At 43.9% G+C, this 26,279-nt stretch overlaps 2 protein-coding genes and 1 pseudogene across 2 annotated transcripts in view; 2 read left to right on the top strand and 1 right to left on the bottom strand.

Moving 5' to 3' along the window:
* The first annotated feature begins 1,983 nt into the window (after nt 1-1,983).
* On the top strand, nt 1,984-22,821 carry LOC478000 (phytanoyl-CoA hydroxylase-like). The gene is given in 11 exon segments (NM_001253720.1): nt 1,984-2,252; nt 5,407-5,465; nt 7,782-7,892; nt 8,508-8,676; nt 11,639-11,720; nt 13,732-13,913; nt 17,064-17,213; nt 19,875-20,009; nt 22,539-22,556; nt 22,558-22,577; nt 22,579-22,821. Coding segments are annotated over 11 exon segments (1,023 nt in total). The 5' UTR covers nt 1,984-2,177; the 3' UTR covers nt 22,601-22,821.
* LOC119870520 lies at nt 14,580-14,884 on the bottom strand (annotated as a pseudogene).
* Nucleotides 22,822-26,131: 3,310 nt separating the features above from the next.
* The window catches only part of LOC119876062 (phytanoyl-CoA dioxygenase, peroxisomal-like), a 15,476-nt gene continuing 15,328 nt past the window's right edge, over nt 26,132-26,279 (top strand). Inside the window, exon 1 of the mRNA XM_038530092.1 lies at nt 26,132-26,249. Coding sequence (XP_038386020.1) covers nt 26,174-26,249 — 76 coding nt within the window. The 5' untranslated portion in view covers nt 26,132-26,173. The remainder of the gene's footprint in view (nt 26,250-26,279) is intronic.

Below are 26,279 nucleotides of genomic sequence, written 5' to 3' on the forward strand. Positions count from 1 at the left end.
TCAGAAAGATGGAGATTCTCTTTCCTATACCTGCCAAGGGCCAGATACTTCATTTTTAACTATGATACACAGAAGTGCCTCTCCTGAAAACCCTTGGCAATCCAATCAACGAGTTCAGGATTGGGGGCCTGCCTGTGATGATCAATCTGTGAGAGATGAGGTTAAGAGCTACTGAGGGAAGGATCAGGACATTGCTATCAATCAAACAGATTTGAGAGTCTGGGTAAGGAGGAATCATGTAAAAATAATAGAGAACCCGAAGGTGAGGTTGAAGGGAAGCCTTGCTCTGGATGCTGACGATTCTCTACCCTGCCTCAGATGAAATAGGCAGCAGCTAACAATTCTGAGTCCTGGCTTGCTTTTCTCCGTGAGGATGGCAGTTCACCACGTTATATAGGCACAGCACTTGAGGGACACCGGGCTGGCTCAGCGGTTGAGCATCTGCCTTCAGCTCAGGGTGTGATCCGAGGTCCAGGGTTTGAGTCCCACATTGGGCTCCCTGTGAGGAGCCTGCATCTCCCTCTGCCTCTCTCATGTAAAAATAAAAATAATAATAATAATAATTAAAAAAAAGACATCAGTTAAGAAGTCATAACATGTTTAGGGGTGCCTGAGTGGCTCAGTTGGTTAAGTGTCTGAATCTTTTTTTAAAATATTTTATTTATTTATTCATGAGAGACATACACAGAGAGAGGCAGAGACACAGGCAGAGGGAGAAGCAGGCTCCATGCAGGGAGCCCGACGTGGGACTTGATCCCAGGTCTCCAGGATCACAGCTGGGGCCCAAGGCGGCACTAAACCGCTGAGCCACCCAGGCTGCCCTGAATCTTTTAAATTAATTAATTAATTAATTAATTAATTAATTTTAAAGCATCGGAATCTTGATTTCAGCTCAGGTCATGATCTCAGGCTCTGCACTCAGCTTAGAGGCCACCTGTCCTCCTCCTCTGCTCCTCCCCCCTGCTTTCTCTCTCTCTCTCTCTCAATTTTTTTTAAATTTTTTTTTTTAATTTTTATTTATTTATGATAGGCACACAGTGAGAGAGAGAGAGGCAGAGACACAGGCAGAGGGAGAAGCAGGCTCCATGCACCGGGAGCCCGACGTGGGATTCGATCCCGGGTCTCCAGGATCGCGCCCTGGGCCAAAGGCAGGCGCCAAACCGCTGCGCCACACAGGGATCCCTCTCTCTCTCTCAAATTAATAAATAAAATCTTTTTAAACAAATGATAACATGCTTCTAAAGTGAAACATTCGTGATGTAACTCTTTAAGACAACGAAACAATGAGAAAAATAAGGAAGAAAAAAACCAATGAGATGCTATGTCGATCATCTGCAGAGACTGGATGGAAAAATTATTACAGAAACAATTTCTAGTTCTTATAGTCATTATGGAAAATAGTATGGAAGGGGAAGAGAAAGGGAAGGGGAAGGGGAGAGGAGAAGGGAAAGGAAGAAAGGGGCACATGGTGGATCTAGATTGATGTTGTGCTGTTGAGTTCGATCCCCAGGTTGGGGGAAGAGGTTACTTAAAAAATAAACTTAAAAAAAAAAAAGAAAAACAAAAATCATTTCTATTTTTTTTTTCATTTCTATTTTTAAAAGAAAATTTAAAATAATACTAGACTGTGGATCACACTAGCTTCACAGAATCATTCTTTCAGGGACTTTTTTTTCTCCTGAATGAGAAGCCAGTATGTTTCGGCAACCTCAGACTGGATCCCCAGATTCCTCTTTGGATCAGCACCTTACTTGTATGGGTGAACGACCACGTGAATTGTCAGAGCATCTGCACAGGGAGGGAGGGGCACAGTCACGTGGGATTAAACAGACTGAAAGTCCCGGTTGGGAGCATGGGTCATGTGTTGGCTCACTTCTCCCTGGACGACCTTCACCGGGTTAGAACCCTTGAAAAGCACTTGCTCTGCTCTGGGAGGCAGTGAGGATCTCTGCGATCTCGAGGAGCAGGGTGTGCGGGCATCCCTCCTCTCCGCCCGGGGCGCCCAGTGCGTGGACCCAGGAGGCCCGGGGCATCTCCGCACCACGCAGAATCCGGGCGCTCCACGCCCTCCTCCAGACCGACGTCCGCTCGTCGCCCCGCCCGCCGCCCGGAACGAGGCCGAGGCCGAGGCGGAGGCCGACGCCCGAGACCCTGCTGAGCCGTCTCCTGTCGCGGCCATGAACCAGCGCCAGGCAGCCGCCCGCCTGCGCGTCGTGCTGGGACACCTCGGCCAGACCTCCGCCAGGACCGGCGTATCCTTTGGGCTGCGGGAGCTCGGGCTGCAGGAGGGGTGGCCTCCAGGGTCCCCTGGGTCGGCGCCCGCGTCCCCGTGATGGTCCCGCCTGTTCCGGGCGCCCGGGGCGGGGGGCAGGGCGGCAGGCAGGCAGGGGGCATCCGGCCGCCGGGAGGGCGCGGGCAGTGCGGGCCCCGGGGCTGATGCGCGCCCCCAGCCCCCGGCGTCCGCGCCGTCCCGGGCCCGGGGCCCCGCGCTGCGGGCGGAGAGCAGGCGGCGTGCGCGCAGCTCCCCGGGCCTCTGGCCGCGGCCGCCCGGAGCCCGGGAAAGGCGAAGCACGGGCCCGGCACCGCGCGCGGAGCTGCCCGGGGCGGCCGGGCGGGCGGGCGGGCGGGCGGCAGCGGGACCCTCGGGCCGGGCCGGCCCCCTCCGCGGGGGAGCCCGCTCTGGCCGCGGCCCCGGCGCTCCCCTCCTGCCCGGGACCTGCGTGCGCCGCCCGCCGCCCGCCGCCCGCCGCGCCCAGGGGCCCGCGCTCTCCGCGGCCTCGGCCTTCACGAGGGCAGCTCGCAGGCGCCGTGGGCGCCACTGCTGTGGCATCCAGGACACGTCGCTGCAGGACAGGGACACCAAGTTGCCGGATAGAACCGGGTCTCCTGATCCCTCTGGGGGCCACTTCGGGGAGCCTGGGAAACGCTGCGCGCGATTTTCCCTTAAGCCGCGGGACTAGTCTCTGTCCTGCTGTGGGCAGGGTCCTGAAACCTTTCCTACAAATGAGACTGGCTGTTGTAGGATTGCTCTGAGTTCCAAGCCGCGATGCAGCGGTAAACGAAAGTCCAGCCGCCCTCCCACAAGGCTGATGAGGTGATCTCATCCGACGGGCCAGAAAGCAGAAACCCAGGCCAGGGGAGAGGCACACTCTTGACCGAAGCCATTTAACTAAAGCAGTGTGTTCCCGGGACGGGCACCGTCAACAGCAGCTGGAAACTTGCTAGAAAGGCAGATTCCAGGCTCATCTCTGACCCTGGACTCCAAACACCCGGGAGTGGGGCCCAGCCATCTGTTTTCACTTGTTTCGGATACATGCCCAACAGTGAGAAGCACCAACATACTGGGACTAGGGATAACTGGGTCCAGTCTGGTACTGCTGTTAACATTTGATATCATGGGCCCCTGGGTGGCTCAGTCCACGAGGCATCTGATTCTTGGATTCTAGCTCAGCTCTTGATCTCAGGGTTATGAGTTCAGGCCCTACACTCGGCTCTATGCTGGGCAATCAGCCTACTTAAGAAAGAAAGAAAGAAAAATCTGATATTCTGATCCTGCTGGTTCTTGCTTTTTTTTCATCTATGTTTCCTAGAACAGCACTATCCAATCAACTTTCTTTGATGCTGGAAATGTCCTACACCAGCATTGTCCAGTACATGTGGCCATTGAGCACTTGAAATATGGCCAGGGCAGGCTTCATTTTCATTCTCTTTATATTAAATAGACAGACGTGGCCGGAGGTTCTGGTATCGGACAGCTCTGCCAAGATGTTCAATGAATGTGTATGTGGTTAGTGCTTAGAGAGGATCCTGGAAATCCTGTGGCAGTTTCTTCCCAGCCTTAACTGGTCTTAAAGAGATGTGGATTCTGGCACAAAGCAGGGATTTTTTTTTTTTTAAGGCATAAACCATAAGGCTTTTTTAAAATGCAGATATGCATTGAGAAGAAAATAAATATGACTTATAATTCCACCACTCACAGATCATTATCAGTCAGCTTTTTGGTGTGTTTCTTTTCTATGAATTTACATAATTATAGTCATACTGAATGTACAGCTTTTTGCATCTATTTTTTTCATGTTTACTAATATTATGTAGTAAACACCAGAAACATTTGGCTTTATATAATACCCATTTCCACACCATTAAAACATTTTTTAGAGAAAAGCAACTACCACCACCAAAACACACAGTGGTAGGAAGAATTTTGGACTGGAATATTGCTTTCTGGCCACATCTTGCTAGCAGCTGACAAAGGTCATTATCCTCTCTGCCTCAGGGAGAACAAACATTGGCTGGCAGTTCTGTGTCCCTGGCTGTTTCTCTCCTTGACAGTAATACTGTCCCCAGTTACATAAAGACATGACAAAAATAACATGTTTATGAGTAGTGACATTCTGACAGTCACTCCTTAAGCTAAAGAAACAAACAAAAAAATTAAAAGGAAAAAAGGAGGGACACCTGGGTGGCTCAGAGGTTGAGTGCCTCCCTTTGGCCCAGGACGTGATCCTGGAGTCCCAGGATCGAGTCTGGCATCGGGGTCCCTGCATGGAGCCTGCTTCTCCCTCTGCCTGTGTCTCTGCCTCTCTCTCTTGTTTCTCTCATGAATAAATAAATAAAAATCTTTAAAAAAAAAAAAAAAAGAAAACTACAAAGATTTTCTAGAGTTCCTGGCTCTTTAGGATATTTAAAATTATACTTGATTGTATGGATCACACTTTTCCTGCAGCCAGTGTCTATTTAATAGATATTTTTTAAAAACCAGCTAAACTGTTTCTCATATTTGCACTGCATTACCAATAAATTCAATAACTCTTGTGAGAAGCACGTTTCTTCTCACTTCTATTTTCTTTGTAAAAAGTTTTATTTATTTGCTTATTTATTTATTTATTCATTCATTTATTTATCCATGAATGACACACAGAGACATAAGCAGAAGAAGATGCAGGTATCCTGATGCAGGACTTGATCCCAGGACCCAAGCCGAAGGCACAACCACTGAGCCACCCAGGTGCTCCTCTCCTCATCTTTAGACATGAACCTTACAATGTTTATTTGTTCAGCAGTTTAGTGGAAGGAATAGTCACATAGAATAAACTAGGGAAATCTATGAAGGAAACAGTGATGGCTCAAGTGTGGGCTCAGCCATTCTCTGCTGGGTGACCTTGGACCAGTTACTGAGCCCAGGGGTCCAGGCCACCTGCTCTGGGCAGCTGGAATGCTGATAAAGGTCTTGGGGCTTCCAGCCCCTCCTCAGGACTTTGTGAATTGAAATGATGGAAGCAAGGGCGCATACCTGTCATCAGCTCTGTGTGTCTTCCCGGATGAGGGCTAATCCAGGGCCAACTGTGGGTTCCAGAAAATGCTGACTCTGAAATTTAATTTTATTTTCCTTAATTCATATCGTAGGTAGCTTACTCCACTTCGAGAGCTGTGTCTCCAAACAGCTTCCATCCTCCACAATTCCAGTAAGTAGATCCAATTGTCATTAAAAACCATAAGATATATATATATATATATATATATATATATATATATACATACAGCTTTTTCTAGTGGGAATTAAGATATAAAATACAACATATCATGTTGCCTGGTGAATTTATTACACAGGGGGTGCGGCACCTGGGTGGCTCAGTGGGTTAAGTGTCCAACTCTTGATTTCTGCTCAGGTCATGGTCTCAGGATGGTGGGATGGAGCCCCATGGAGGGCTCTGTGCTCAGCAGGGAGTCTGCTTGCCCCTTTCCCTCTGCTCCTCACCCTGTCCCACCTGTCCTCCCTTCCTCCATCCCTAAAGAGAATAAATAAAATTAAAAAAAATATTCATTATAGAAATCTGTTGCCAGGACTTGTTCTAATTAAACCCAGGGAAAATGTTGAAGACCTTGACTTTAAATTTTTTTAAAGATTTTTTATTTATTTATTCATGAGACACAGAGAGAGAGAGAGGCAGAGACACAGGCAGAGGGAGAAGCAGGCTCCATGCAGGGAGCCTGATGCGGGACTCAATCCAGCGTCTCCAGGATCACGCCCCAAGCCAAAGGCAGATGCTCAGCCACTAAGCCACCCAGGCATCCCATAAAATAAAATTTGAAATATAAAATCTATTGGATTTGTTTCCCACCAAAAACCATAACATATTCCTTACAGAATAAATTAGAAAATCAGAGAAATAAAAGGAATTTTAAAAAATCATCCACAATTCCACTACATAAAGGCAATCAAATAATGTGTTTTTTTTATAATTTCTTTTCATTTTTTTCAAGTAGTGTCTTAGTTTTGCATAAATATAACTATATTTTACTATTATAAGCACTGTCCATGCTATTAAGTTCATTTTTTTTAAAGATTTATTTAATTAAGAGAGAGAAAGTACGAGGGATAGCGACTGAGAGGAGGGACAGAGGGAGAGAATCTCAAGTAGACTCCCCACTGAGCCCGTAGCACCTCGTGGGGCTCAATCTCAGGACCCGTGAAATCATGACCTGATGGGAAATTACCAGTTGGCACTTAACTGGCTAAGCCACCCCAGGGTATATGCTCTTCACTTTTTTTTTTTTTTAATTTTTAATTTTTATTTTTATTTTTTATGATAGTCACAGAGAGAGAGAGAGACAGAGACAGAGACACAGGCACAGGGAGAAGCAGGCTCCATGCACTGGGAGCCCGATGTGGGATTCGATCCCGGGTCTCCAGGATCGCGCCCTGGGCCAAAGGCAGGCGCCAAACCGCTGCGCCACCCAGGGATCCCTGCTCTTCACTTTAATGCCTGAGTACTACCTATCCCGTTGAACAGATATAAGTAATTAATTATTCTTCTGGTTTTTTTTGACAGTAGTTAATGTTTTGGATTTAAACCTTTTTTTTTTTTTTAAAGATTGTATTTATTTATTCTTGAGAGACACAGAGAGAGAAGCAGAGACATAGGCAGAGGGAGAAGCAGACTCTCTGTAGGGTGCCTGATGCAGGACTTGATCCCAGGACCCCAGGATCACGACCTGAGCCAAACAAAGACAGATGCTCAACCACTGAGCCACCCAGGTGCCCCTAAACGTTTTTTAAATAAATGTTCAGAAAAAAATAAAAATAATAAATAAATAAATAAATGTTCAGATTAGAGGTGCCTGGCTGGCTCAGTTTGAAGAGCATGTGACCCCTGATCTCGGGGTCATGAGTTAGAAGTCCATGATGGGTATAGAGAATACTAAAAAAAATAAACAAACTTAAAAAAAAAAACCCTATGACTTTTTTTTTTTTAAGATTTATTTATTTATTTATTTATTTATTTATTTATTTATTTATTTATGATAGACACACAGAGGGAGGCAGAGACATAGGCAGAGGGAGAAGCAGGCTCCATGCCAGGAGCCCGAGGCGGGACTGGATCCCAGGACTCCAGGATCACGCCTTGGGCTAAAGGCAGGCGCCAAACTGCTGAGCCACACAGGGATCCCTGACCTTTTTTTTTTTTTTTTTTTTTAATTTATTTATGATAGTCACAGAGAGAGAAAGAGAGGCAGAGACACAGGCAGAGAGAAGCAGGCTCCATGCACCGGGAGCCCGACGTGGGATTCGATCCCGGGTCTCCAGGATCGCGCCCTAGGCCAAAGGCAGGCGCCAAACCGCTGCGCCACCCAGGGATCCCTCACATTATTTTCTTAAAGTAAATAAAAAATACAAATGCTGGGTGGATGAGTAGTAGAAACATTTCTCAGGATCTTGATACAGAGTGTTGGGTTGTGATTTTTCGGTTGGACTTATTTGAAATTTATCTTTTCTTTAGGTATACTCAGCATAATGCTGTTCTAAGCCTAGAACAGAGAAAATTTTATGAAGAAAATGGGTTTCTTGTCATTAAAAGTTTGGTGTCTGATGCTGACATTCAACGCTTTAGGTACAGTAACCTTTCGTTATTTTACAGAAATATGTTGTATGTTTGCAATGGGAACATGGGTAAGAGTAGCGTGTGCATGTTCAGATATTTTTCAGGGACTGGTTCCTTGGGAAGTGGTTGGGAACATAAAGGGCTGGCTTTAATCTTAGCCCTTCTACTAAATGTTGTGTGCCCTGGGGCAACTTACTTTCCATGCCTCTCCTTTCTCATCTGTAAAATGGGGATAGTAGTACTGAGCCCTAGTGTTGTTGTGAGGACTGAATAAAGTAAAAGACGCACAGAGTGCTTCCAACCGGGCCTGGCCCATGGAATGGAGGAGAGAAGTATTTGCCATTGTTACTCAGATGCAACCAAATCACAGATTTTCCCCACTGTTTTCTTAGGCTAAGGAAGCTGTGAGTTCTCACAGTGAATTCTGGCCTCACAGTGAGGAGGCAGGGGCTTGTGAGCTGGCCATTTCCTCCTCCCCATGCTCAGAGCTGCTCAGCCTGGCCTGGAGGTCAACTTGGTGCAGAGACACCATCTCCTCAATCTTTGTGGATCTTTCCACAGAACTGGCCAGGCAGGTGCCTGGAGCCTGCAGTAATGACATCATCTGCCAATTTCATTTCCTAGGGACCAGTTTGAAAGGATCTGCAGAGGGGAGGTGAAACCAGAACAAATGATGATAATGAGAGATGTGTCCATTGCAAAATCAGAATATATTCCAAGTGAAAGGATGATTTCAAAGATCCAAGACTTCCAAGAAGACAAGGAACTCTTCAGATACTGCACTCTCCCTGAGGTTGGAGAACCTTCCTGTGTTTTCTTTGTTTTTAGGTTAACAGGCTAATCATGATGAGCCTCCAGGGTTCCCACCTTTTGTGTAACACGGGAACAAACTGGTTGTCACTGTGTGTTGTCCACTTATAATAGATCTGACATCTTCCCATGTGACTTATATATTATCACTTGTGTATCTATATCTATATCATACTTGCAAACTTCTGCATAGCATCCCATTGTATCAATGTACCACAGTTTATGAACCATTTATTTCAAATGCTTTTAGTTTTATTTTTATTATTTTTTAAAGATTTTACTTATTTATTCATGAGAGAGAGAGAGAGGCAGAGACATAGGCAGAGGGAGAAGCAGACTCCTCACACAGAGCCCGATGCCGGATCTGATACCTGGACTGTGATCACACCTTGAGCCAAAGGCAGAGGCTCAACCGCTGAGTCACTCTAGTGTCCTGGTTGTGTGTGGAGATTACTTAAAATTTAAAAAATTCTTTAAACAAATGATAAAAAGAAAAGAATATTTTCCTGCCTGTACAGAGAAGACTGTACAGGCAGGCCACCTATCATGTCCAGCCCCTTGCGTTGGGGACAAAGGGGGACATGGCCCCTGAATCATCTATTCTTCCCAACCTCAAGTCTTGCAACGGAAATGGAACTTGTGAGCATCGATCAAGGAAGAAAAGCTTGAAGTTAGAGGCAACTTGCATTAGATGAATCACGATGAGGCCTCCAGGGTTCCCACTGTTCTCAAATGTGCACCATGCACGTGCTGGTTCATGCAATGATTTTTAGGAGGTGGGGATGATATAGTAGTTGGGTATTTATTTCAGTGTGTATTGGAAAAAGTAACCAGCGCATCTTACCTATGACTTCAGGAATATTATTAATCAGGATAAGACATGATTTAATTTAGGGAAATTATTGGCTAATATTGGGTAGTTCTGTCACATATGCTAGAAATGGTAAAATGGCTCTTGAGTCACTGAAGTTTAGAAAATACTGGTAGGAGATGCTGGGATGGCCTGGCTGGGTGGAGCATGTGAGTCATGAGCTCAAGCCCCACATTGGGATAGAGATTATTTAAAAAAAAGTGATGCTTGGGTGACTCAGCAGTTGAGTGTCTGCCTTTGGCTCAGGGCACGGTCCCGGAGTCCCGGGATCAGATCCTGCTTTGGGCTCCCTGCATGGAGCCTGCTCCTCCCTCTTCCTATGTCTCTGCCTCTCTCTGTAAATAAATAAAATCTTAAAAAAAAACAAAACAAACAAAAAAACAGGAAAAGAAAATACTTGCCTAAGGGAATCCTAAAAGTTTATACCCTTTACAAAAAAAAACAAGTATGAGGCCTAACTCCTAGGATTTTAGTACCATTCGAGTGTTTCATGTTCAAGTTGCCAATATTCCTTATACATGAGATAAAATAGTGAGGAAAGCAGTAGAAGAGGCCTCATTTTTAGAGTCAGACAGAATTGGAGATGGAATATCATCCATTTCAATTGGCTCTGCCAACTTGGGCAATTTATCTGCAAGCTAATGATTCTTTAAAGCATCATTAATTCCAGGGGGCAGAGCAGCCCAGGTGGCTTGGCAGTTTGGCACCACCTTTGGCCCAGGGTGTGGTCCCAGGGTCCCGGGATTGAGTCCCTCATCGGGCTCCATGAAGCCTGCTTCTCCCTCTGCCTGTGTCTCTGCCTCTGTGTGTGAGTGTGTGTGTGTCTCTCATGAATAAATGAATGACATCTTTTAAAAAAAAATTCCAGGGGCATTACTTTTCAGGGATCGTTGTGAGACGTAAGTGGCTGACACATTAAGCCCCTGGCAGGTGGTAGGCATACAAAGCTGAGTGCTTTCCTCCCTAGTGGGTTAGGTGTAAGGAGGGAGCACACCCGCTGCCAGACCCCAGTCCAAATTCAGCAAACACACACACACCTCCCATCCCCCCACTCCCCCCACGAGCTCTCATTGCACCTTGGTGTCAAGCACCAGTGCCCATGTTATTATTTAACATCCTTCCAACAGAATATAGATGCCATGGGAGGAGGGACCTGCTCATCTCACTCCCCTGCTGCGTGTCCTTTTCTATTACTGTCTGGTTTGCAGCCCTCAGTGAAGAGCTGTGGAAAGGGAGGTGGCCTGACTGTGAAGTGTCCCCCTGTTGCTGTTCTTTTGTCTCCTGGGCTCTGCATGGCAGTTACATGTGTGTTGGGGCCTCTCATCCCTTCATTTTTTTTCTTTCTTTTTTTTTCTTTTAAGATTTTATTTATTTATTCATGATGCGCGCACACACACACAAAGGCAGAGACATAGGCTGAGGGAGAAGCAGATTCTTTGCAGGGAGCCCAATGGGGGATTTGATCCCAGGACCCCAGCATCACACCCTGAGCTGAAGGTAGGCGCTCAATCTGTGAGCCAGCCGGGTGCCCCTGACGGTCCCTTCTTATGAAGAATCTCCATGAGGGAAAGAGAAAGGTGTCCTCTCCCTGGGCATCTATGGACAGTTTCAGTTGAAAGAAGGGTATTCCTGTCCTTCCCAGTCGAAAGCTGAGAGAAACTCATCCCATTCTCATAGAAAAAGTGATTCAGTTTCCAACTGGCTTGAAAGAGCCTGCTTAATTGAGTGTTGCAGATTTCCAGTGCTGACTTTTTCATTCTTTGTTTGCAAAGTTGTGACATACCAACAGTTTTTTAAAAATATGTATTCTTGGTAGGGAGGGGCAGAGGGAGAGAAACACAAGTAGACTCACCACTGAACAATTAGTCCAACCTAGCCCATGATATTATGACCCTGGGATCATGACCTGAGCTGAAATCAGGAGTCGGATGCTTAACCAGCTGAGTCACCCAGGGACTTCTACCAAGTGTTTTGTTATACATTGACATCCTGGCTCTTGTACAGATAACTGTACTTTATACCATGGGCCTATTTATTTGATTTCTCATGAAACTTTTTTCTTCTTTTCTCTTAGATTCTGAAATATGTGGAGTGCTTCACTGGACCCAATATTATGGCCATGCATACAATGCTGATAAACAAACCACCAGATTCCGGTAAAGGGCTCTTATTTCAAAGAGGAAAAAAAAAACCCAGGAAGTTTCAAACGTTCCAACTATAGCTGTGTGTATAACTGCTAAACTTTGGGTTTTTTTTTTAAGATTTATTTATTTATTCATGATAGACACACAGATAGAGAGAGGCAGAGACACAGGAGGAGGGAGAAGCAGGCTCCATGCCGGGAACCCGATGCGGGACCCGATCCCGGGACTCCAGGACCCCGCCCTGGGCCAAAGGCAGGCGCTAAACCACTGAGCCACCCAGGGATCCCCAACTGTTAAACTTTGATAAATAAATATTTATATACTTTTATTCATGTCTCAAAACAGCACACATAATAGTGAAGTAGAATAGTTATTTCAGATATATTTTTTAAAGATTTTATTTATTTATTCATGAGAGAGAGAGAGGGATCCCTGGGTGGCTCAGTGGTTTGGTGCCTGCCTTTGGCCCAGGGCGTGATCCTGGAGTCCCGGGATCGAGTCCCACGTTGGGCTCCCTGCATGGAGCCTGCTTCTCCCCCTGCCTGTGTCTCTGCCTCTCTCTCTCTCTCTCTCTCTCTCTCTCTGTGTCTATCATGAATAAATAAATAAATCTTTTTTTTTTTTTTTTTTTTTAAAGAAAGGCAGAGAGAGAAGCAGGCTCTATGCAGGGAACCCAACATGATATTATAATAGCAACCATCAGTTGCTATTATTATAACCATTACCTCTAAGCTTTGTTAACCATTCTCACCTATGATAGCATGAATTCTGCTTTCCTGATTGAAGACATTATTATTACTAACAAAATTAAAACTATATTTATAAATCACAAACTACAGTTGCTTTTAAAAATTCCTTGTGCTTGCTCAAATGTAGCTCCTAAGATCTTATTACCAAAGAAAGTGATTTGAGAGTTAAAACCCAGGAATGTGTACTTTAAAAAGATTCTGTGAAGCCCAATGCGAGACTTGAACTCATGACCCTGAGATCAAGCCTTGAGCTGAAATCAAGAGTCAGATGCCTAACTGAGCCAACCAGGTGCACCAAGGAATCTGCATTTTTTAAAAAAGATTTTACTTATTTATTCATGAGAGACACACAGAGAGAGAGAGAGAGAGAAAGACAGAGACAGAGACACAGGCAGAGGGAGATGCAGGGAGCCTGATGTGGGATTCGATAGTGGGACTCCAGGATCACACCCTGGGTGCGAGGGCAGGCGCCAAACCGCTGAGCCACCCAGGGATCCCCGGAATCTGCACTTTTGAAGCCACCCCAGCTCTTGGGCCATGCTGAGAAATTCTGCTCTACCTGTAATAAACTGATCCTTCAAAATTCTTTATCCTTTCCCACTTTTTCTGGAGAAAAAGAGCCAGGAGAACTTTATTTGACAGGCCTGTAGCTTAATTAACATCACCAAATCTTTCCTACTCTGGATGTCTTGTTTAGAGACGTCGGGTTGGGGATGGGGGAGCACCAGATTCAGAGTGGAAAATAGGGAGAAACATAAAAATGTCTGAGAGATCTCTGACTCTCCACAGTGATTGTACGCCAAGTGCATCTCATTCTGTGATGTACTTTTTGGAGACCTTTTATTAATTTAGTTAACTGATATTTTTTGTATCAGCCACTTAGAAGGCTGACTGGGAACCAACAATTTGGTTACTCTCTTCAATTACTCAAACTTTTTTTTTTTTTTTGAATACTAGGTTCTATGCCCAAACCACAATTACAAAGGAATAAAACACAAAAGAATTCATGACATGAAAAAAAAAAAAAAAGGATTCATGACATGTATGAATTGCTAGTGAATGCTGTGTGTCAGTACGTCCTCGGCTCCCAGGAACCCAGAAAAAAAGTAGAGGATCTGGAGTCGCCCTGTGGATTTGATATTCAAATTTGATGCTTAGCTCTCTGGACTGATTTTCTGTAATGTTGTTTCACTTCTTTGGGTTTTGTAGGTTTTGCAGGCAAAAGAGATGAAATCTGAGATGCGAGTGTGTGTTAACAGCAGGATCTGTTTCAGGCAAGAAGACATCCCGCCATCCCTTGCATCAGGATCTGCTCTACTTCCCCTTCAGGCCCAGCAATAAAATTGTCTGTGCTTGGACAGCCATGGAGCACATCGACAGGAACAATGGCTGCCTGTGTGTGCTTCCAGGCACACACAAAGGCCCTCTGAAGCCACACGATTATCCCCAATGGGAGGTATGTCTCGTTAGAGGAGGAATCTTACCTTTTTATGTCGTTGTTTTCTTTTAAGATTTTATTTATTTGTTTGAGAGAGAAAGAGCACAAGCACGTGGGAGAGGAGTCGGGGAGAGACAGAGGGGAAGGGGAAGGGGCAAGCAGACTCTGCTGAGTCAGATAAGTGGCTTGAACTTCGCACCCTGAGATCATGACTGGAGTTGGCATCAAGACTTGGACCCCCAACTGACTGAAACATCCAGGCGCCCCTAGAGGAGAAATCTTAACCAGAATATATGTATTTTTAAAGTATAATCGCCATTTATTTTTTTTCTGAACACTTTTTCTTCAGTTGTTAAGGACCTAGCTCCTTGAGAGTAAGGCTGGAGGACAGAGAGGCTTGGATGGAGGTTTAATGAGGCAAGAAGGATACGGAAAATTACAATGAAGCAGATCTGGACTCAAAACAGAGCCACACAGGGGCACCTAGTGGCTCAGTGGTTGAGCATCTCCCTTTGGATCAGGGCGTGACCCTGGAGTCCTGGAATCGAGTTCCGCATCGGACACCCGCAGGGAGTCTGCTTCTCCCTTTGCCTGTGTCTCTGCCTCTCTCATGAATAAATAAAATATTAAACACACACACACACAATAAAATTAACATGTTGGGAAAAAAAAGGACTTAGCTCCTTACGTGGGCTTCGGTGAAGGTTGTAGGACAGCACCTGCAGGTCTAAATTGGGGTGGGGGTGTTTGGTCCTTCCATGCTTCACAAGAGCGATTCCTGACTACCTGCAGTGAATGGCACAACTCATACAATAATGTACTTTCACATACAGCTTGGGAAGCACATAGGCCTCCACTATGTTCAGAAGAATGAACTTCTTAATGACCTTGTCCTTGGGCACACAATGGGTGCAGTTGGTGTAGCGGATAGGCTGCATGTGGCCACGGCATTTTTTGGCACGACCATTATTTGTTCTTTTCTTAGCCATCTTGGGCACGGGACCAAGAGCCAGAATATTTTTTGTTTTGATTTCAATCAGTATCCATAAAGAGCTTTAACATTGAGATGGCATTTCCTTCGTAATAAAACATCGTTATAGGATTTGGAATTAGAATCAAGGAAGATTCAAGGATGTCAGGTAAAATAACCATTTTTCCTTCATGAAGTGTTGGAAAGCTGATCAGTGTAGGGAGCTTTGGTAGGTGCTGTATAGGATCTGAGATTATCAAGCCTAATTGCAGAAGTAAGACAAACACTTGCAATACCACAATCCAACGTCAAGTGCCAAGTACTTGTTACGCACCCTTCATGAATGCATTATATAACAGGAAGTTAGTACTTGACTCTGGGGAAGCATGAGTAGTATTCCATTGCATGACTGTTGCATGGTGTATGGATAGAGCTAGTGATGTTGGAAGAGTACAGAAAGCTTTTGAGCCCATGAATGGTGAGATCAAATTCGTTCTTCAAGAATGATAATCTAGAGGCCTAGAGAAGAATATACTGGAGGTGAGAGTCCAGAGGCAGAGAAACCAGAGAGGAGGTGATAAGTGTTTTAGGTATGAGACAATAAGGTCTTGAAACCCCATAATGATGGTCAGAATGGGAAGAGCATGGGTTGTTAAGGCAGGAAGAATGAATGTGGTTTGTAGGAAATAAAGAATATGGCTTTCAGGCCTTCTGTCTCATTAGTTAGATTCTTGCACTGAAGATTAGTGCCAAAGAAAATATTGGAGTCTGGATTCTGATATAAAATCTGAAACTAAAAAAAAAAAAAAAAGTCTGAAACTATAAGATTCATCAATTAAATTGAGGTTTAGGGAAAGTTTGATGCGGACAACAGAAGTGGGCTGTGGCTGACTTAAGGCAAGGGGAGTGTTTTGGAGGGTAGCAGGTATCTGCTGAGTCCATGGAAAGGCTGGCTAGCTCGGATGAACAGGAAAGTGGAGGTCATGTTCAGTGGGAACTGAACCTGGTGGGAGCAACTGAACCTTGACCATAACCAGTGCCTTCCATCCTCTGCTCAGATCCAAAGTGACCACAGAGGAAGGTCAGATTGACTTAGATCATGTATCCACCCTGGCCAGGAGAGAAGTGCACTGGATCAAAGCCCCAGTGAAGTCCAGCAGGAAAGCAGTCCTTTCCCCAGGAGAATGTGGCATAACCTCAGGAAGAGGAATGTGATGCCGTCCTCCCCCCATAACCATTACTTAATGTAATAACTGATTTTGAAATAGTTATTTAAAAAAACACAATGTTTTCCTTTTTTTTTTTTTTTTTTTTAAAGAACTTATTTATTCATGAGAGACGCACAGAGAGAGAGACAGAGGCAGAGACACAGGCAGAGGAAGAAGCACGCTCCATGCAGGGAGCCCAATGTGGAACTCGATCCTGGAACTCCAGGACCACGCCTTGGGCCAAAGGCAGGCGCTAAACCGCTGGGCCATCGAGGGATCCCCAAAGTTTTTCTTCTTAATTATGGATGTGACATCAGTGCTTTCTGAGCTGAGAAAAATAGAGATTTACTCTCTGCTGGTTTGGGAGAACAGTTTGCTTCTTAGAGGTACTCTTGAGTTATAGAAGAATGGTTCAGGCAAAGTTCTAGGTGAGGAGAATATCATACTGGGAAAGAGAGGATCCCTGGGTGGCTCAGTGATTTAGTGCCTGCCTTTGGACTAAGCAGGGCCTGACCCTGGGGTCCCGGGATCGAGACCCACATCGGGCTCCCTGCATGGAGCCTGCTTCTCCCTCTGCCTGGGTCTCTGCCTCTCTCTGTGTCTCTCATGATTAAATAAGTAAAATCTTTACAAAAATATATCATCCTGGGAAACGATGATTATACATTCAGGCTTGAAAGGCGACTTCCATGTTAACTACAAAATGCAACGTTGATCTAGATCCTCATTTATAATTCAGTTATGAAGGGTAAGAAGAAATTTCAGCATCTTCCTTTGCCTCCCTAAATCCATGATTTTAATATCATAATGTGACTTTCACAGCCACACATCTGAGAAGCTTTTGTATATTTGCAGTACCTGTTAAGAATCTATTTATCTTTTTCTCTTGGAAGAACTTAGGAAACCTTTGCTTTTCCTAATGAGTCATTGATAAAATTTTTAGTCATTGAGTTCCTCAAATACAGAGTTGGGTTCTCTTATGTGTTCTAGGGGGGCGTGAACTTAATGTTCTATGGGATCCAGGACTATGATGAAAAAACCCCCCGCGTGCACCTCGTGATGGAGAAAGGAGACACCGTTTTCTTTCATCCTTTGCTCATCCACGGATCAGGCTGGAACAGAACTCAAGGATACCGCAAGGTATGCATTACATCACCGTGCTTTCCAAAGACGAATAGGTTAGAAGCAAAAATGTCAAGATATGTGAAACTTTATGAGATTTGTGATGTTTAACTAAACTGCTCTTGCTCTGGGGCAGCACCGGTGGCACAGCTGTTTAGCGCCGCCTGCAGCCTGGGGTGTGATCCTGGAGTCCCAGGATCGAGTTCCACGTCAGGCTCCCTGCATGGAGCCTGCTTCTCCCTCTGCCTGTGTGTCTGCCCCCCTCTCTCTCTCTCTCTCTCTCTCTCTCTCAATAAATAAATAAATAAATAAATAAATAAATAAATAAATAAATAAATCTTAAAAAAAATAAAAATAAACTGCTCTTGCTCTGGTTTATTTACCAGGGAATATATTTGATACCTCATGCTTTTTTGCTAAGTTATCAGTAGGAGGCCATGAGACCTCAGTTTCCCAATCCTACTGATCCTGAATTAGGAACATTCATAGAATTGCTTCAGAGAAAGAACATACTTGGTAGCCCACAGCCTGTGCTTTTGGAGACAGAAACAATGGCTGATGTACTAAAATCTTAAAATGGGAAATGGATAAAGGAACCATTTATGACGGCAGTTTATAATAGCTTTGATATTGAATTGGCTGCCCAGAAATAAGATTTAGCAGTGATTCATGTTTTTTGCCCCTTAGCTATGAATATATTAAAAACCTATTGATTTCATTGCTTACATTAAGATTTGACAAATTTCCCATATTCCCAGATTTCTCTCTTCTCAAATATTTAGCAGATCTCACAGCACTGTGGACTGACATTACCCACATTACATGGCTCTTATTACGATATATTGGGGTTTTTTGGGGTTGAGTGAAGCGTGCCAGTTTGTCACACCAACACACCCATTGTCTCCCTAGGTGCAGGGTAGGCTACCAGGTTTCATCTTCCGTTCATTCATATTTCCACCAGGTCAACAGGGCCAGGATGAGGGTGAGGCAAGAAAGCCCTCTCCTCCAGGGAAAATATAACGGGGTTAGGAGGATGGTGCTAAAAAACCTCAACAATCAAGTTAAATGATAGTTTAAGGCAGTATTTAGAAAATCAAAATCAATGCAAAAAATATCTGTGATGAACACAATGCCAAAATTTTTTTAATGCCAAAATTTTAAATACTTATATTTAAATACTTATATTTTAAATACTTATATTTATACTTTAAATACTTATATTAGTTTCTTAGATCAGACTCCCCACCAGCATGACCCTCAGAACTGTACAAGCAGGGGTACAGCCACAAGGACATAAATAATGTGAATGTTTTTGGGATTCATGAATTTGGGCCTTTTATCATGTATCCTTGGTGTCAAAATTCAATTTGATATGAAAATGGAATTTTATGTGTATGTGTGTGTAAAAACAGGATGCTAAGACAAATAGTCTGAAAGTCTGTATGAGTTAGAAAATTATATTACTTTTTTTTTGAAAGATTTTATTTATTTATTCATGAGAGACACAGAGAGAGAGAGAGAAGCTTAGACACAGGCAGAGGGACAAGCAGGCTCCATGCAGGGAGCCTGATGTGGGACTTGATCCCAGGTCTCCAGGATCACGCCCTGGGCTGAAGGCGGGGGCGCTGAACCGCTGAGCCACCCAGGGATCCCCTTATATTACTATCTATATGATCAGGATTATAAACTGTGTAGGATAACTACATACCGAAAGATCTCATGTCAAAACCTGAAAATATAGTATACAGTGATTCCTGTATGAAACTAAAAGGTAAATAATAAGAAAACCAAGTAATGTGAATGATAATATCCTAACTTTGCAATTTTCAACTACTTTATTTGAAAAAAGATGGACCCTTACAAAAAAAAAATTAAAAACACATATAGGTAATGTACTTATCCCCTCTGGCCTCAGGTGTCACTACTCCTTGGTGTGTGTGGGGGCTTCCATGGGAAATGGAGTTTGTGACTCCACTGTCTAGAAATTTCATGTTGTGAGCAAAGCAGGCAGCTCTTCTGAGAAGTGAGGTCACCTCAAGAGAACTAACATGCGACTAGGAAAGTGAGTTTTAAGTTTATCTGCTGATAACCTTTTTAAGAATGGGGAGAACCAAGTAACCTCCTCTTACCTTCAGAAGGAAACAAGATGAGTGCCGTATATGAATGCTATTGGACTTCAAATGTTCTTTTGATTTGACAGGAGTGGGTGTGTATATTATTTTCCTTCGCAAGGTATTTTGTGTGTTTTTTTCTTGATCTTTAGACATTAAAATAACAAAGCACCACAAACTCAGCTGAGTAACTAACTTCTGTGACTAAGAAGAGGATGAAGAACCCTGGAACCCATTCCTGTTTAGGACTCGAGGACATGCACTCGCTAGATAAATCACATGTTAAAAATTAAAGTCCTCTTACTCTTGTCATTATGTTCTCTGCCCATTTTGAAAACAAGTATCCCAGGGAGTTTAAAACCTCTTGGAATTTCTCAGTCAGCCTTTAGCTGTACCTGGGGGGAGATAAGATATTGAACCCCAAAGAGACTAATCCAAGACACGATGGAACATTCTGGAAATCAAATGCTAGTGAACTAGCTGATGTTCTAAAAGAAGTCTTTCTGTTTGGTTGTTGCTGTTAACAGATATTTTTCTCCCCCAATATTAATCATTTCACCCTGCACAGGCAATTTCCTGCCATTTCGCCAGTGCTGACTGCCACTACATCGATGTGAAAGGCACCAGTCAAGATGTCACTGAGAGGGATATTGTAGGGATTGGACATAAATTATATGGAATTCCGAAAGACACCAGCCTGAAGGTATGTTTGGGTGAGATGACAGGTTAAACTTCTTTTCTCCTTCAGATACTTGATAATTCTCATATCTGGTTTACTTTTAAAGGATATTATTTATTCACTTGAGGGAGAGAGAGAATATGAATGTGGGGGGTAAGGACTGAGGGGAGGGTGAAGCAGAGTCTACTCTGAGCAGGGAGCCTGATGATGAGCATAATTCCAGGACCTTGAGAAAAAAGGGTAGACCCTTAATTGAGTCACCCAGGCACTCTAGCTACCTGGTTTAATTTGGAAGCATAATGTGCATTGTTTAGAGCACCGTGCAGAAGCCTTGCTGAGATCCACTGAGAATTTCAGCTAATACTTGCTTCCCCCACGTGGGGCACCTGAGCATCCCAGACTTCTTTATGTCTTTTGGCCGCCCTGTGCTGTGTAGGCTATCCTGTTCCAGGACAGGCAGGTAGGAAAGGAAACAGCAGATCTGGAGGAGAGCAAGTGAGCAACAAAAGCCACCTTCTGAATGCACATAAGGAAAGTTAAAGGTTTGGGGTGTTACCCATAGGCCTCCCTTAATTTCTCTACAACAGAGTATTTACATATATGCAGATCCAATAACTGTCCCAGAAGCAATTCTCAAGCAGGTTTCTGGGTGGGTCAGTTAGCATCTGGGGTTCCACGGAGCTGATGGCAGAAACCACTGATGCTTATCAAGAGGGGACATGAGACATTATTTCATATGCTTTGCTACTTAATACACAACACTTGTAAAGTAGTTGCGTGTAGCTAGTGGGCATTCAGTGCTGCTGATGATCCCCAGACAAATTACAGTCAAGCCAAAGAAATAGACATATTTGCCTGGTAGACAAAGACATTTTAGCCTCCGAACCAAGAGGCTGATCCTATGTTTCAATTTGCAGGAATCACCAATATATGTTTTCCTAGGGGGTGACAGGACCTCCACGTAGACTGAATGTAATGATAACTCGGCCCCTCTAGTACTGTGAAGAGTACCGCACACCAGCACTACGCTACTGGGCCACTGGGAATCACCTTCTGAAAGTCATTCCCAGCTGAAGAATCTTACTTCCCCCTTGGCCCCTTCTCCCTTTAGAACCTATGAATCTATCCCATATCAGAAGAGGCTCTCATTTCACATTTGCCAATGGTGGGAAGTCTTGTCCTTCTCTCTTTGCCCAGTTTTTATTTTTTATTTTATTTTATTTTTTTAAAAGATTTATTTATGTATTTATTCATGAGAGAGAGAGAGAGGCAGAGACACAGGCAGAGGGAGAAGCAGGCTCCATGCACCGGAAGCCCGATGTGGGACTCGATCCTGGGTCTCCAGGATCGCGCCCTGGGCCAAAGGCAGGCGCTAAACTGCTGCGCCACCCAGGATCCCTACCCAGTTTTTAAAACGCTTTTATGAAGGCATCCTATTTTGTCAAGTGGGGCTTCCGGGCAACACACTGATTCTTGCAGCAGAAAAAAAAAGCATATATTGGTTGGCAGATTGTCAGGGTTGTAAATGAATGAACTGCCTCCAGTATTTATTTCAATTATTTGAGAGAGAGAGAGAGAGAGAGAGAGAGAACGTGAGCAGGAGGTGGGGGTACGGGCAGAAGGAGAGGGAGGGAATCTCCAGCAGATTCCCCACTGAGCCAGGACCCCAACACGGAGTCCATCCCACCACCCTGAGATGAGTTGGGCTCTTAACTGACTGAGCAACCCAGGTGCCCCTCCCTCCCCGCTCTAAGGAAAAAATGAAAAGTCCAAGAGGCTACCAGAAGTGATGCAGGTGACAGAGCTACATTTCAGAGTCAGGTTGAATTCTGAAATTAAGCATTCCACCAGACCTTGCTGCCTGTCAAAAATAAACAAGAAACCAGAAAGCTTGTTGAATCAAAAGTCTGTTGTTTGATTAAGAATAAAGCAATAATACCAAATCACCCCAATACCAAATCATGACCTGATTTTCACTGAGGAGCAGATCACTCTAGATGAGGCAGCGAGTGGCTAAAGGAAAGCCAGACAAGGAGTACAGGTCTTCTTGACCAAACAGCATGCTAAGCCTGTTGTGGACACCTGTAGTCAAGAGGAGCACCAATTGGCACAGGCTGACTGGCGTCTGGCTCTCTCAGTTTGTTCAATGCGATTTTATTTTATTTTGCTTTATTTTATTTTAAAGATTTATTTATTTATCATGAGAGACACAGAGAGGTGGAGACATAGAGAGAGATGCACGGTCCCTTTGGGGTACCTGATGAGGGACTTCATCCCATACCCAGGATCATTACCTGAGACAAAGGCCAGATGCTAACCACTGGGCACCTTGGCACCCCTGTTCAATCATGAATTTTAGATCGTAAAATCTAAATTAGATCGTACTGACAAGTAAATTATTGGGAGTCTTAGAATATGGTTTATTTACTGATTGGATCATTGTGGAGAATTTTTTCTATTTAACTATTGGTAGATGCCTAGAAATCTACCTTGTCTTATGCTGAGCCACATTCCCAGTGTTCCACGGACTCACTGTTATTGGCTTTATTTCAGGAGGTGTCTAGATATCGATGCCCGGCTGGTGAATGATGAAAGGAAGAAGGATCAACCTTTGAAGTAGCTGCCTCCTGGAGCTCTTTGAGACCAAAAACCAAAAGGAATCAAGATGCCTGTGGAACATGTTTTATTAATGAGCTGTCCTAATCTTTCCTGTCACTTGTTATGAAGATCACAACGCACTTACAGGGAACTTTATGGGATCTGGTTAGCTCTGGGTGAGGGGCTGTTGCTTTAATGGATGAACAGGTGTAACAGTGGCCTATTACTATTGTCAGGAATACTACTTTGCACCTAATAAAGGTCACTGATGTCTAATTTAAGTGTGTTCAGTTACTTTCATTCAGTTAGCTCTTTGCCCCAAGCAAGAAGGAATGCTTTGAAACTCAGGGTCTGCTGGAACTTTTTTGCATCCCTCTTCTGGAAATCCCACCACCCACTGACTTTCATGGCATGAGAGACTTCTCAGATCTAGACCACTATCCTCTACACATACGTTTAATGAACGGTATTGTGGAGTGAGGACAAAGGTGGATGCTCATGCTCTGACACAGGAGTCCTTGCATGACTTCTCCAACCCAGCCAGCCTCCTTAAAAAAACACAGGATCTTTCCAAATCCCTTTCTCTCTTGCTGAAGAAGGAAGACAAAGGTGACTCCCACTGCTAGTTTTTATTGAGTTAGGCAGCTGAAAACCCTCAGCATTTATGAAAACCTAAACTCTCTCAAGGTACAGAGAAATTGTTAGTTTTGATTTCTAATGGGCACAAACTGGGGAAATTTGTTTTATTTCATTTTAAGAGTATTTATTTACGTTACGGAGAGAAAGCACAGGCAGCAGCGATTTGGAGGGGCAGAGGGGAGGGAGACAGACTCCCTGCTGGGCAGGGAACCTGAGGCGGGGGGCTCAACCCCAGGACTCTTAAATCAGGACCTGAGCCTAAGGCAGAGATGCTTAACCCACTGAGCCACCCAGGTGCTCCTCTCCTCACCTTCAGACATGAACCTTACAATGTTTATTTGTTCAGTTTAGTGGAAGGATAGTCACATAGAATAAACTAGGGAAATCTATGAAGGAAACAGTGATGGCTCAAGTGTGGGCTCAGCCATTCTCTGCTGGGTGACCTTGGACCAGTTACTGAGCCCAGGGGTCCAGGCCACCTGCTCTGGGCAGCAGGAATGCTGATAAAGGTCTTGGGGCTTCCAGCCCCTCCTCAGGACTTTGTGAATTGAAATGATGGAAGCAAGGGCGCATACCTGTCATCAGCTCTGTGTGTCTTCCCGGATGAGGGCTAATCCAGGGCCAACTGTGGGTTCCAGAAAATGCTGACTCTGAAATTTAATTTTATTTGCCTTAATTCATATAGTAGGTAGCTTACCCCCACTTCGGGGGCTGTGTCTCCAAACAGCTTCCATCCTCCACAATTCCAGTAAGTAGATCTAATGGTCGTTAAATACCATACGATTATATACAGCTTTTTCTAGTGGGAATTAAGATATAAAATACAACATATCATGTTGCCTGGTGAATTTATTACACATGGGGTGCGGTGCCTGGGTGGCTCAGTGGGTTAAGTGTCTGACTCTTGATTTCTGCTCAGGTCATGGTCTCAGGATGGTGGGATGGAGCCCCATGGAGGGCTCTGTACTCAGCAGGGAGTCTGCTTGCCCCTTTCCCTCAGGTCCTCACCCTGCCCTGCCTGTACTCCCTTCCTCCCTCTCTAAAGAGAATAAATAAAATTAAAAATATAATTCATGGGGCAGCCCGGGTGGCTCAGCGGTTTAGCACCTGCCTTCAGCCCAGGGCCTGATCCTGGAGACCTGGGATTGAGTCCCGCGTCTGGCTCCCTGCATGGAGCCTGCTTCTTCTGCCTGTGTGTGTGTGTGTCTCTCTCTCGAATACATAAATAAATAAATAAATAAATACATACATACATACATACATACATATTTTTAAAAATATAATTCATTATAGAAATCCTCTGTTGCCAGGACTTGTTCTAATTAAACCTAGGGAAAATGTTGAAGACCTAATTTTTATATGTATTTTAACATTCAAAAAGGCAAAAAATATCTGAAATGCATAATCTGATTAAATTTTTTAAAGATTATTTATTTTTTTATTCATGAGAGAGACAGAGACACAGAGAGGCAGAGACACAGGCAGAGGGAGAAGCAGGCTCCATGCAGGGAGCCTGATTCGGGACTGAATCCTGGAACTCCAGGATCATGCCCTTGGCGGAAGGCAGGTGCTAAGCACTGAGCCACTCAGGGATCCCCTAACCCGGTTATTTCACATTCAGGCATGTTACACCTCATTGAAGTTAGCCCTTAGTGTGTGGTCATACTGCTCTATTAGGTAGTATCTTTGGTTTATCTTAAATTACCTTTGTAGGAGAAGACATGATATCCATGGAATATTATCATAGAGCCACAATTCTGATGTAAATTATTGGATGGGATGCTCTGAGTTGTGCATATGCTATACACTGACTTGGGATTTTTCAACTTTGATTTCTTCTGAGAATGTATGATTTAATATAAAACATAAAATCTGTTATATTTAAAATAAAATTAAAATATAAAATCTACTGGATTTGATTCCCACCTAAAAAAACCATACATATTCCTTACAAATCAAATTACAAAATCAGAGAAATAAAAGGAATTTTAAAACATCATTCATAATTCCATTACATAAGGCAATCACTTAAAAAAAGTGTTTTTAAAAAATTTCTCTTCATTTTTTTCAGATAGTATCTTGGTTTCATGCAAATCTAAGTATATTTTACTATTATAAGCACTATCCATGCTATTAAGTCCTTCATTTTTTAAAACGATTAATTAAGAGAGAGAAAGCATGAGTGGTAGCGAGTGAGAGGAACAGAGGGAGAGAATCCCAAGCAGATTCCCCACTGAGGCCATAGTAAGCCATGGGCTCAATCTCAGGACCCAGAGATCATGACCTGATGTGAAATTACCAGTTTGCACCTAACCGACTAAGCCACCCCAGGGCACATGCTCTTCACTTTTAAAGCCCGAGTCCTATCTATCCCATTGAGTGGACATAAGTAATTAATTATTCTTCTATTTTTTGGTGACAGTAGTTAATGTTTTGGATTTAGACCTTTTCTAAATACATGTTGAGTTTAGGGGTTCCTGGCTTGCTCAGTCAGAAGAGCACATGACTCTTGATCTTGGGGTTATGAGTTCGAACTCCATATGGGATATGGATATAGGGATTACTTTTAAAAAAATGAACAAACTTAAAAGAAACCATTAGACATTAAATAAAAAGGTTCAGATATTTTCTTAGAGTAAATAAAAAATAGAAATGCCGGATGGAAGAGTAGTAGAAACATTTCTCAGGTTCTTGATACATAGTGTTGGGTTGTGATTTTTCAGTTGGACTTATTTGAAAGTTTTCTTTCCTTTAGGTATACTCAGGATAATGATGTCCTAAGCCTAGAGGTCAACTTGGTGCAGAGACACCATCTGCTCAATCTTTGTGGATCTTTCCACAGAACAGGCCAGGCAGGTGCCTAGAGCCTGCAGTAATGACATCATCTGCCAATTTCATTTCCTAGGGACCAGTTTGAAAGGATCTGCAGAGGGGAGGTGAAACCAAAACAAATGATAATAATGAGAGATGTGTCCATTGCAAAATCAGAATATATTCCAAGTGAAAGGATGATTTCAAAGATCCAAGGCTTCCAAGAAGACAAGGACTCTTCAGATA

The sequence above is a fragment of the Canis lupus genome, chromosome 2 (assembly GCF_011100685.1).
Source record: "Canis lupus familiaris isolate Mischka breed German Shepherd chromosome 2, alternate assembly UU_Cfam_GSD_1.0, whole genome shotgun sequence".
In the NCBI taxonomy this organism is placed as follows: Eukaryota; Metazoa; Chordata; class Mammalia; order Carnivora; family Canidae; genus Canis; species Canis lupus.